This window comes from Macrotis lagotis, chromosome X (genome assembly GCF_037893015.1).
Source record: "Macrotis lagotis isolate mMagLag1 chromosome X, bilby.v1.9.chrom.fasta, whole genome shotgun sequence".
NCBI classification, from domain to species: domain Eukaryota; kingdom Metazoa; phylum Chordata; class Mammalia; order Peramelemorphia; family Peramelidae; genus Macrotis; species Macrotis lagotis.
In genome coordinates this window covers 647,029,108-647,041,114 of record NC_133666.1, presented here as the reverse complement: position 1 = coordinate 647,041,114, position 12,007 = coordinate 647,029,108, and the positions used below count along the sequence as shown (strand labels likewise).

General features: G+C 38.9%; 1 protein-coding gene across 6 annotated transcripts in view; it reads left to right on the top strand.

Moving 5' to 3' along the window:
* Positions 1-12,007, top strand: part of DOT1L (DOT1 like histone lysine methyltransferase) — a 116,762-nt gene that overhangs the window by 17,542 nt on the left and 87,213 nt on the right. For all 6 annotated transcript variants that reach the window (XM_074204628.1, XM_074204632.1, XM_074204631.1 and 3 more), the window contains exon 2: positions 10,459-10,502. In XM_074204628.1, the coding sequence (XP_074060729.1) occupies positions 10,459-10,502 (44 nt within the window). The remainder of the gene's footprint in view (positions 1-10,458; positions 10,503-12,007) is intronic.

Below are 12,007 nucleotides of genomic sequence, written 5' to 3'. Positions count from 1 at the left end.
TCACAACATTAGGGAGGTGATGCCATGACAAGCACTTGAGCACTTGAATTGGATTTGAGTGAGGAGGATACTGTGTTAGGTCACCAGCCAGCCCCATTTTCTCCTCCAGAATCATTTGGGTTCTGGACGGTTGGAGATGGCCTTGGATGAGAAGCAACCTTGCCTGCTTTAGAGGTCTCTTATTTTTACAAAGATATTTTTATCATATTATTGTATACCCAGCAATAAATGTTGCAGTTCTTGCACAGGTTCATATACAGAAGACACATTTAAATCCTGATTAAAATAGTTTTTACAATTGCAATTAAATTGATAGAGCGAAGTATCTTAGAGATGTCTTGATATTTAGAATTTGCATGGTAGATTTGGGTGACTTGGGCAGACACCCACTGAATTAGGGTTCTGGGGGTCACCACCACATCAGACAGCTTCAAAGCAACATCTTAAAGCTGGAGATTTTCAGAGATCTATTCTTCCTTCTTCTCTGTATATGTTTGAAACTCCATAGTGCTCATATGATTCATAGCTTATGTAGCTTTTTGATAGATGGGCGTTCCAGAGACAGCTTATTTTACTTCTCCAGTGAAATATAAATATTTCTCCAAGAAATATATACTCCATGTATGAAATTAATTAGAAAACTTTGAAGGATGAGAGAAAGATCTCTATATCTCCCCATATACGTATATCTAGATACATATACACAGAACTTAGTAGGAGGCCAGCTTTAGGAAATATTGCCTTGAGAAACATATCTCCTCCTCCCAGATTTCTTGCAATATCACATTCACTAAAAGTAGATGAAATCAATGAAGCCTATGTTTTTCATGAATATTCTCTGAATCCTGAAGATACAGAGCAAGTACTGGGGGTGGGGGGGGTGGGGCAGAATTAGTACCTCCAATTGCCAAGATCTCTTGCAGTGTGTTTCCCATTAGAATGTGTTGCCAGAACTTTGGCATAGCCTAGAAATGAAGGTGTTATGGTTAATTAGAATACTCAGAGAATAGGGTATTTGAGTTAATTGAATTATATACAGGATGTTCTCAAAGAGTCAGTGTAGTTTTGAGCTATTCAAGTTTAAAACAGCACTGAGACTTTGGGAACATTCTATTTTGGGGGGGGTGGAGAGGAGCATCCTATTTTTAAAATGTACTAAAAATTTTTGTAAAATGTCATGATCTAATTTCCTCTCTTTCCAAGGGCAAAATGGTGAATATAAGACCCATCTGACTGGGCAGATTGCTTAACCCCTCTGTTCCTTAGTTTCTTTTGTAAAATGTGGGATTTGGATTAATTGGTATAAGGAGGCTTAAAATTCTTTGATTATATGTCTCTGATCATATCTGAGTACCTCAGGGTTAAATTATAAAGGTTGTGGGAGTTTGAGTTTCAGATTCTATCTGAGGTCCTTTGATTCACCTTCTCTCTGACAGTCTTCCCTACAGCATACCCCCAAAACGGGTCATAAAGCTTTTCCTTGAAGGTTTGTGGATTATTTTAATTGTTAGGAACTCTTCCCTCCCTCCCCCTTTTCCCCCTTTACTTCTAGTTCTGCCTTTTGGTGTGAAGGAGAACAAATTTAATCCCTCTTGTGTTGCAGTCTTGTGCCATTCTTTTTCTTCTCTAGGTTCCATCCCTTGTTTCTTTAACCTCTTAGGGCATGACTTGGCCATCCTTGTTGCCCTCCTGAATGTCCTTCAGTCTGTTAGTGTCCTTCCCATTGAGGGAATCTTGACAAAATTCCTCTTGTTCTTTTTATGCTGTGAGAGGAAGTACAATTAAAGTGGAGAGTTGATTTTGAGATTGAATCAGTCCCTAGCCTATATTCTTAGACAAACTATTGAACTTGTAAGTTTGTTTCCTCATCTATAAAGTGGGGAAAATGTAATTTGTAATGCCTTGCTGCAAGGCTTGTTATTTATTTATTTTAGGTTTTTGCAAGGCAAACGGGGTTAAGTGGCTTGCCCAACGTCACACAGCTAGATAATTATTAAGTGTCTGAGAACAGATTTGAACCCAGGTACTCCTGACTCCAGGGCCGGTGCTTTATCCACTGCGCCACCTAGCTGCCCCTATCCACTACACCACCTAGCTGCCCCTGCTGCAAGGATTGTTGAGGGAAAAAAAAAATCTGTTTTATCCATTTTGGGGAGGACCAAATTTGTGGTTTCCTAATTTACCTCCCATGTATACTTATTTGTATCTGTTTTCCTGAGCTTTAAAACAATGGTTAGTACATGCCTAATTATGCTTGTTAACCTAATTATGCTGATTGAGTCCTGGGGAAGAACTCCCCATGCCTGGGCAGAGAGCACCTGCCCAGATTGTTTTTGGAGAGTTTTTGCCCAGTATCACATAGCTCTCTTGTGTTGTTAGAGAAAATTGAACCATGGTTTTCATTGCTTATCCATATGCATATCCCTCTCCAAAATTTTTGCCAAGTATGTAGGATGTCTAGGAATAAAAAAAATGTGGTCCCTGCGCTCAAGTAGCTAACATTTTATTAGAGGAGAGAAACATCCATCTATAAGTATGTTCCATTTTACAAATGCCGAGTTTGAATAAAAGGTAAAATGGGGGAAACACTAGCAGCTTGGGGAGGGAAAAAAGGCTCAAGAGACAAGAGAGGAGAGCAGAGCAGACTGTGTGTATCATAGTCTCCAGGGAGGTTGAAGCATATATTTTGGAAGGGCTTTAAATGCCAAAAATGGGAGTCTGATTTTAGTCTATAGGGAGTCATTGGAGTCTGAATGTTGAAGTGACTGGATAGATGTGCATTTTAGGTAAATGATTTTTGTACCTTTTTTAAAAGAAATCTCACTGATTATGGTCAGTTTTAGATGTCATAACTTTTGTAAAATCTTTCCAGGAAAGTTTGTCCTGCAGTATGTTAGATATAGCATTGAAGAGATATTAGAGGTCACTCTTATTTTACCTGAAGAACCTGAAAGTAGGTTACGTCACTTTGTTCATCAGATAGGTATTATATGGGAGAACTCTAGACATGAACCCAACCTTGTTCTCTCTCCCTTCTGGTAGTGCTTCACTACCCCTCGGAATCCCCCCTTGCCCCCATTCTCATCCTCAGTCTCTAAGTTCCTGGAAAGGCATGGGTCTGGGATGATTCCTTTTGGCTTCCCAGTGTCCAGAATGGTGCTAGGAAATAGTTGAATGAATTGAACTTTTTCACGTAAAATTCCACAGTAGAAAATTTTTGAGTGTTTTTTTCAGCACCTAGCAATCTGTTTTATTAATCACTAACTGTGATTTCTGGAAATTCTGGAAGAAGGCAGAAAGGGGCCTCATTTTTCAACATATTCTTTGATGGGAGGCAATATATTTCCTTTATGTTTACATCATTATCATTGTTTACGTTGGGGTTTTTTTTTTTGGTTCTGTTTGCATCAATTAATGTTTTCCCATGCTTCTCTGAATGGCTCACTTTTAGCAAGAAAATAATCATATCAAGAATTCAGGAAAAAATAAAATTTAACATGAATAATATAACATTGAAATGTTCTTGATATTGGTGATGCTGAGTTTTGGGTTAGATTTTGTAGATTTTGCCTGTAATGTATTTTGCTTTTTGTTTTAGTTTTAGTTTTTTTTTTGGTAAGGCAATGGGGTCAAGTGACTTGCCCAAGGCCACACAGCTAGGTAATTATTAAGTGTCTGAGGTTGGATTTGAACTCAGGTACTCCTGACTCCAGGGCCGGTGCTCTATCCACTGCGCCACCTAGATGCTCTTTTAATGTATTTTCTGCTTTATTTCAAGTAAGTTTATTTTCCAAATCTCTTTGCTCTTTCCTCATTGCTCAGAATCAAGATGTTGAACCATAATTTAACATTAAAAGATTTTGAAGTATTCTTTTATCTTCATATGCTTGTGAGGTAATTAGAGAAAGGTAATACTTTGAAAATTCAATTTTATTTTGTTTTGAATTTTCTTAATCTTTTCCTTCCCCACCCTAAGTGAGACAGCAAAGAAAAATAAAATCCATGTGCAAAAACAAAATCCAGATTTAGCCCACGCCCTCCTTCCTTCCCCCCCCCCCAAAAAAAAAAGAAGCAAAAGAAAGAAAATAATAGCTTCACTTTGCCTTCCAAGCCCTAAGTTCTTTTTTTGGAGCCGAATAGCATTTTTTCACGAGCCCTTAGAACTGAGTTCTTTTGGGGTTTTTTTGCAAAGCAAAGGGGTTAAGTGACTTGCCCACGGTCACACAGCTAAGCAATTTTTAAGTGTCTGAGGCAGCATTTGAATGTGACTCCAAGGCCTGTGCTCTATCCACTGCGCCATCTAGCAGCTGCTATAACTGAGTTGTTGATCAAAGTTGCAAAGTCTTGTAGGTGGTTATTTTTGCAGTTTTGCTGATGTTGTATAAATAGTTCTTCTGTTCACTTTACTTTGCTTTTTTTTCCCAATTGATGGGCAGTTGCTCAGTTTCCAGTTCTTTGCCATATTTTTATATACATAAGTCCTTTTCTTTCTTTGTTCTCCTTGGAGATACAGACCTAGTAGCTTGTGTTGCTAGGTCAGAGGGTGTGTACAGTTTAGCAGCTTTAGGGGGTGGGGTGGGCCTGGCAATAGTTCCAAATTGCTTTCCGGAATGATTAGACCTAGTTCACAGCTCTACCATCGATTGAATTTAGTGTACCTTCCCCTTTGTTCCCTCCCCATAGATAGTACTGATGGAAGTACTTCCCATTTTATGCATAGAAAAACTTGGAGAGCTTAAATAGACTTAAATGACTAAGTATTTGAGTAGATTGTATTTGTGAGGTGTGCATTCTATTCTTGTCCTCAGTAAGTTTTGTCTAGTAAGATATACATACATATATGTGTATGTATGTATATGTGTGTATATATGTATAGTGTTTTTTAATGAGTCAAATACACATTCCTTTTTAGAATTTTGAGCTTTTCATAACTTTTCTCCAGCTTACCTTTGTAAGCTTATTCTATATTAACCATTTTATCTTCTTTATTAGACCAATTAGCTCCCTTGGTCTTTCTTATAAACTTTCTTCCCCCTTCTCCCTCTCTCCTTACATAGAGCCAGGCAGTGGAGGGTTTTAAATGGAGTTGGTCTTTGATTCTAGTGGCTACAAGGATCCCAAAGTCCTTCTTGAGAAGGAGTGACATCTTAAGTTCAGACTCTGGGCCAGTTATGACTGTTATTATGGAAGCTAATAATATTCAACTATAGGGAAATAACTAAGAGAAGTTTACAAAAATATTTTTAAAAATTTTTTTATTTTTCCTAATTACATGTAAAAAGACTTTGAACATTTAAAAAAAATTTTGAGTTCCAAATTTGTATGCTAAACAAATTTATATAAGTTATATATGTGTAGTTAGGCAAAACATCCATATGAGTTATGTTGTGAAAAAAGACACAGGATTCCACACCCCCAAAAATGAAAAAATAAAAGTAAAAATAGTACATTTTGAATATATTCAGATGTCATTTTTCATTATGAGGCTGAGGTGGGGGGGACCCTGCTGTTCTGTGGGTGGGCCTAGACTGCGATCAGGATCTGAATGTGGTCAGAGCCCCAGAATCCTGTTCCAGAGGCAGAGGACAGAGCTGGGCAGTCTCTCTCTTCACTCCCCTCCCTCAGCTCAATGGGCTCATGCCCTGGGGGCTCCTGCTTACCCGCTCCACCTGCTTCTGTTTCCTGGATCAGGGCTGCAGAAAGACCAAGTTGCTTGCTGTGTGCCCTGAGGGCTGGGCTCCATGTGCTCACTCTGGCAGAGGTCCCCCGCTGTTCCCCAACTTTGTGCCCGGTGCTCCTCGGGGTGCAGCTCAGGAGACTCCCCGGCTGCTGTGAGCTGAGGCTCCCAGCGCCCTGGGGCTGCCTCCGGGAGGCTGAGGTTCTTTGGCTCTGGCGGGCCGCCCCTCCGACCCCCGGGGAGCAGAGCCTTTCTGCTCTTTTCCAGGTTACCTTGAGTGGGAGAACTGCCTCCCTGGGACCCTTTGTGGGTTCTGTCTCTGGAAAGTTTAGTTAGAGTCCTTAGCTGATGAATTTTATCAGAGAGCTCCTAAGACTTGATCCCTTCTTGTCGCCATCTTGGCTCCGCCCCCTCTGAGCCATTTTCAATGAGAAAATGAAGGCTTTCTCATTCCCCCTCACCTTCCACTCCATTTCGAAAACTTATTCTTGCCTCTTTTGCATGAAATATCTTAGCCCATTCTACCTCTCCTTTACTTTTTTCCCCAGTACATTCCTTTCTTGCCCATTGACTCGATTTTTACAATATATTTTACCTTTTAGTTCAATTCCCTCCAGTGCCTTGTCTCTCTCTCTATACTCCTTCTAACTGCTTTAATAAACAAGAAGGTTCATATGAGTTATCACTATCATCTTCACATGCAGAAATACAAGCAGTTAATTTGAAGGTCAGGTTTTCTGTTTAGTTCTGGTGATTTCAATAGGAAAGTTTGAAAGTCCCTTTTTCATTGAAAGTCCATCTTTTCTCCTGAAAGATGATGTTCAGTTTTGCTGGGGAGTTGATTCTCAGATGTAATGGGAGGTCCTCTGCTATGATGGATATTATATTCCAAGCCTTAGGAACCCTTAATGTAGAAGCTGCTAAATCCTGTGTGATCCTAACTGTGGTGGTAATTGTATTTTTCTTTCTGCTTGCTTCTAATATTTTTTTTTTTGACTTGGAAGTTCTGGAATTTGGCTGTAATATTCCAGGCAGTTTTCAATTTGGGATTTCTTTCAGGAAGTGATTGATGGATTTGTTCAATTTCTCTTTTATCCTATGCTTTTAGGTTATCCAGGGCAGTTTTCCTGGATAATTTCTTGAAAAATGAAGTCTAGGCTCTTTTCCTGGTCATGACTTTTTAGGTAGCCCAATAATTTTAAAATTATCTCTCCTGGATCTGTTTTCAAGGTCAGTTTTTTTCCCAGTGAGATATTTCACATTTTCTTCTAGTTTTTCAATCTTTTGGGGTTTTTTTGGTTTTGTTTTGTTTCTTGATTTCTGACAGTCATCAACTTCCCCTTAGCTCCATTCTACATTTGAAGAAATTATTTTCTTCAGAGCTTTTTTATCTCTTTCCATCTGGCTAATTCTGCTTTTTAAGGCATTTTCTATTGGTCTTTTGGACTGCTTGGACTTTTTCTATTTGACCTAAATTTTTTAAAAAAACTTTAATTTATTTAAGGCAATGGGGTTAAGAGTGACTTGCCCATGGTTATGCAGCCTAGGTATATTAATTGTCTGAGTTGTATTTGAACTTAGGTCCTCTTGACTTCAGGGCTGGTGCTCTAACTACTGCACCACCTAACTGCCCCCCACCTAAGCTTGTTTTTAAGATGATATTTTCTTCTTTTTTTTTTTTTTTGTCTCTCCTTCAACCAGGCTGCTGACTTGGTTTTCATGCATTCCTGCATTGCTTCCATTTATTTTCTCAATTTTTCCTGTATCTCCCTTTCTTGATTTTTTTTTTGAGCTCTTCCATGGTCTGCGACAAATTCATATTTTTCTTAGCTTTTGAATCAGAAGCTTTGATTTTTATCATCTTCAGAATTTATCATCAGAGTTTGTATTTTGAGCCTTTATGGGACCAAAGTAATTATATATGGTCAGATTCTTTTTCTTTTCCTCTATTGTTTGCTCATTTCCCTGATCTATGACTTGATTTTAACTCTTTGTTAAGATGGGGCTTTGCTTCGAGGGTGGAATATGTCCTTTCCCAAGCTTTTGCTGGTTTTTGCAGTTGTTTTCAGGGACCTCCTCCTCCAAAGGGACCTCAGTTCCTTCAGTGGCTTATGAGAGACTCTGACTGCTTTCCTGGCCTGTGCTTTGGTCTATGGATGACCACAAGCACCCCCCACCCCCACCACAAGGAGGAGGGTCCCTGCTTCCCTATGGCAGTATGGGGCCCCAGACTGTGACCTGGATCTGAGTATAGCCAAACAACAGAGCCTGTCTCAAAATGTTCTGCAAACAGTTCCTGGGTTGGTGGCTTCCTAGCCCCATTCTGGTTCCCTGGCCTAGGTCTGCATTGAGGCCTCTGGTGCAGCAGTTTTCCCACTGACCTTCCAGATTGTCTCTGACAATCCCTGGGCTGAGAGGTCTGAAAACTGCCCTTGCTGCCAGCCAGGTGCCCCAGAGGCTGTTCCTGGATGACTGGAGCTGGTTGATTCAGGAGTGACCTGGGCGGTAGTGCAGCCTTTTCTAACCCCAGGGGGAACAGACCCTTCTGGTGGATCTTCCATGTTGTTTAAGAAAGGAAAATTATTTTACTTAGTTTTTCTGTGAGTCCCTCCACTCTAGAATTTGGTTAGAGTCATGATTTAAAGACATTTGGAGTGGTCTGGAAGAGAACTTTTCCAGATTTCTTTTCTTCAATTATTTTTGAATTTGTTTTGAGTTTGGACAACTATCTAATTTGTGGGGGGATTGCATTAGTTATAGGATGTAATACTTTTATATCTTGTAGAATTCTTTTCTGTTTTGTGAATTCCTAATCAGATGATCTATGGAGAACAGAGAAAGACTAATTTTACGGAGCAGTAAACTGAGGCCCAACTCTTTGTGATTCTTATTGAGTTTTTCTTTGTAAAGATCTTGGAGTAGTTTTTCAGTAGTTCAAAGTTCAGATTTAAAACTGAGTTCAAATCCAACTTTAGATACTAGCTGTGTGACCTGGGGCAAGTCACTTAACCTTCTTTTCCGCTTTAAAATGAACTGAAGAAGGAAATAGCAAACCCTCCAGTATCATTGCCTAGAAAACCCCAAAAGGGGCCATGAAAAGTCAGATAGGACTCATGAGTGAACAATAAAAAGTGAGGCCCAGAGAAGGGGTGTGGTACCATGCTCATATAAGTAAGCAATTCCAAAATTGGAATTTACTGGGCATGTGCTGCCTTTTATTCTGTTGGTCCTTGAACTAAATAGAGTAACACCTGGGATGTAGTCTTGTTGGGAGATATTAGGCAAAACAGTTATAGTTCATTTAGTATCTTTGGGATATCAGGGTGCTGGGTGTTGGGTTTGCTTTCATATTTTTGTTTATAGATCCATCAGTCTGTCCATCTCTATAGCTTCACCTTTCAGGTGTCTATCCTCTGTCTCCTTGCCCACTTGCATGTTTCCTATGACATGCTATGGCCAGCTTTGTTCATCATAAGTCTTTTATTACCCTTTGGCTTTTCTGTAATTTTAATTCTTCTGAAGTCATAAATTCATCAAGTTGATCAAGAGAATATAGATGGACCTTTACAACAATGAATAAATAGTTCGGGATTATTGAAAACAATGATTTTCTGAATGCATTCTAACCTGAATTTATTTTTTATTCAAATCGGGACACCCCCCCCCCCCCATTGTTCATCTGCAATGTTGATTCTTTTTTTTTTTTTTGGCAAGGCAAATGGAGTTAAGTGGCTTTGCCCAAAGCTAGGTAATTATTAAGTGTCTGAGGACTCCAGGGCCAGTGCTCTATGCACCTGTCACCTAGCCACCCAATACCTTTCTTTCCCCATGAGATTCTTTGTTCATAGACAATGAGAATGGACATTTATACCATGCTTACTTACTACATGTAGACACTGTGCTATGCCTTTTACAATTGTCTCATTTGATCCTTAGATCAACCTTTGAGGTAGGTAAATGTCTGAGGCTAGATTTGAACTTGTGCCTTTCTGATCCCAGACTATTTTATAGATGATGAAAACTGATGAGGAAAGTCACTGGCTATAATAATAAATGTATGTGTGTGTGTGTGTGTGTGTGTGTGTGTATGTATGTCTATATATAGAAAAATTCAATAAACATTGCTTGTCCTTGGTCATTTATTTATTTATTTGGTTCTTGGGGAAGAAGAAAAAACTTAAAGAAAAATCCCAAGATTTGCCTAAAGAGAATGTACTGTGTACTTGAGAGAATGTTAGGATTATTGATGGATTTCCATAAATTATGATTTGTTTGAAGATAGGAGGAGGCTAATGACTGAACTCCTGTATCCATGGACATGAAATACCTTGCCAGGTAGTCAGAGCTGGAAATAGGCTTCAATAACAGGAAGCAAATATCAAGAAATGGGAGCAGAGACAAGGACATAGAGCATTGGTGAATCCTGGGATTGATACTTTGACAAAAATAAAAAAGAACTAGAGGAGGAATTAAAAGTGACAGAAAGATATGAAGAAGATCAAGATTAGAGGAGTGATACAGCAAGAAAAGCTGAAAAGGAAAGGCTTTTCAGATGTTTAATTCAACTGGTAAGGAGACTGAAGAGCAAAGAGTCATTGGATTTTGTTGAGGTACCATACAGGAGGTGCATATTGTTTATAAGAAGTATAACTTAAGTTGGTCACATTGATGTGGACAGGCAATAATTTTCCCTGGTATGCTTTCTTCTTTTAATTTACTTTAAAGGTTATCAATTTCATGGTATAAAATGAATGAACCTTTTTTTAAATCTTCTCTCCTAGGACAAACACCACGATGCTGCTCATGAAATCATCGAGACCATTCGGTAAGAACGTAGTATCCTTTTTATTGAAATGTCCTCTGTTTTTCTCCCATGTAAGGATACTTAGGAAAAGGAATCTGTTTATGAATTGATGAGTTAATCCCATTTTTATAACCCCAATCTCTGCTGATCCATTCTTAACTTACAAGTATACAATTCAGATTATTAATACATTTGACTTCATTTCATACTGCCCTGGATGTATTTATAAAAACAAACTTGATTACTGTCAAGTTCTTAATCTAAATTTATAGGTACTTACATTGAGACTTTTCAGTTCCTTTCCACATCCTTTCCTTATTCCTGCTTTTAAAGCTCTTTTACTTCTTATTACTAGAAATTCTTTACCCCCTTTTATTCGTTATCTTTTCTCTTGGTCTTGTTCAATACTAAAGCAGTGGAGTTGGTATTGTTGAAAGGTATGTTGGATCTTTTATTACTGGATGGGTCCACTGACTTGTATGTGACCATAGTTAAGTCATTGTGGACTGTTAGCAGATATTTTATTACAGATAATGGGGAGAGGTGGGAAATAAAATGAAGAAAAGCTACGAGGAGAATGGTGTTTCTTTTAAACAGTCATCTTGCTTTCCACATTAGCATTTTCTATCAAAAGTCATGAGTTTCAGTCTTTACATTCTAAATGGACTCAATAGAAGAACACAGGAGTCTCTCAAAAGATCACTATGGTCATGTGATTATGATCTTCTCTGAGCTGTAGTTTTCTTTATTCTGTATTCACCAATAATTGTCACCTGAAATAGATAAGGCAGCATTTTGTCCTATCACTGTTGTTTGTGCTATACATTTCTTTACCTTTTGGGGCTTTGGGAAGGGCAGTGGCCTTCTGTGGTCCCCCACTGCACCACCTCTGATTGGCATGGAAACCTTTATCTGTTCCATTTCTGACCTGAATCTGTTCATTTGGTCTTTGCCAGTCTGCTTCCCGATGCTCACCATATTGGTGTGGGCCCTCAGACAGTTATCTCAGGTAATCCACTATCTTGAGCCCCCCTAGTGGCAAGGGTTGCAGGCCTGGGTCCATCCTGCCCAGCCCTGGCCTTCTTCTGCAGGAGATTGATTTTGCTGAAGAAAACAATTGTATATGCAACTGTGTACTTAAGTACAGCTTGTTATTTTTTTTTTAATTACATAATAAATTCATCAAACATTTGTTAAAGCATGAACTCTTTCAGGCCCTGTGCTAAACTCTGGGCATGCACATATAAAAAAATGAAACAATAGCCGTTTTGTTTTATTGGGAGAGAAAAGAATTGCCATTTACAGTCCTTTCATTTTCTTGTGTATTTTAAAATTTATGCTTTGCTTTTTCCTTCTATATCAGCACTAATATCCTCCTCCCCCATAGAAGCCAGAGGCTTCTCTAGTAAATGAAAGGACGTAAAACACATGCACACTTTGATCATGTTTTAAATGTCTGTCTGCAACAGGTGAGCAGCAAACTTTGTCATCAGACTTCCAAAGTCAGTGTTAGTAACTGCTGATCA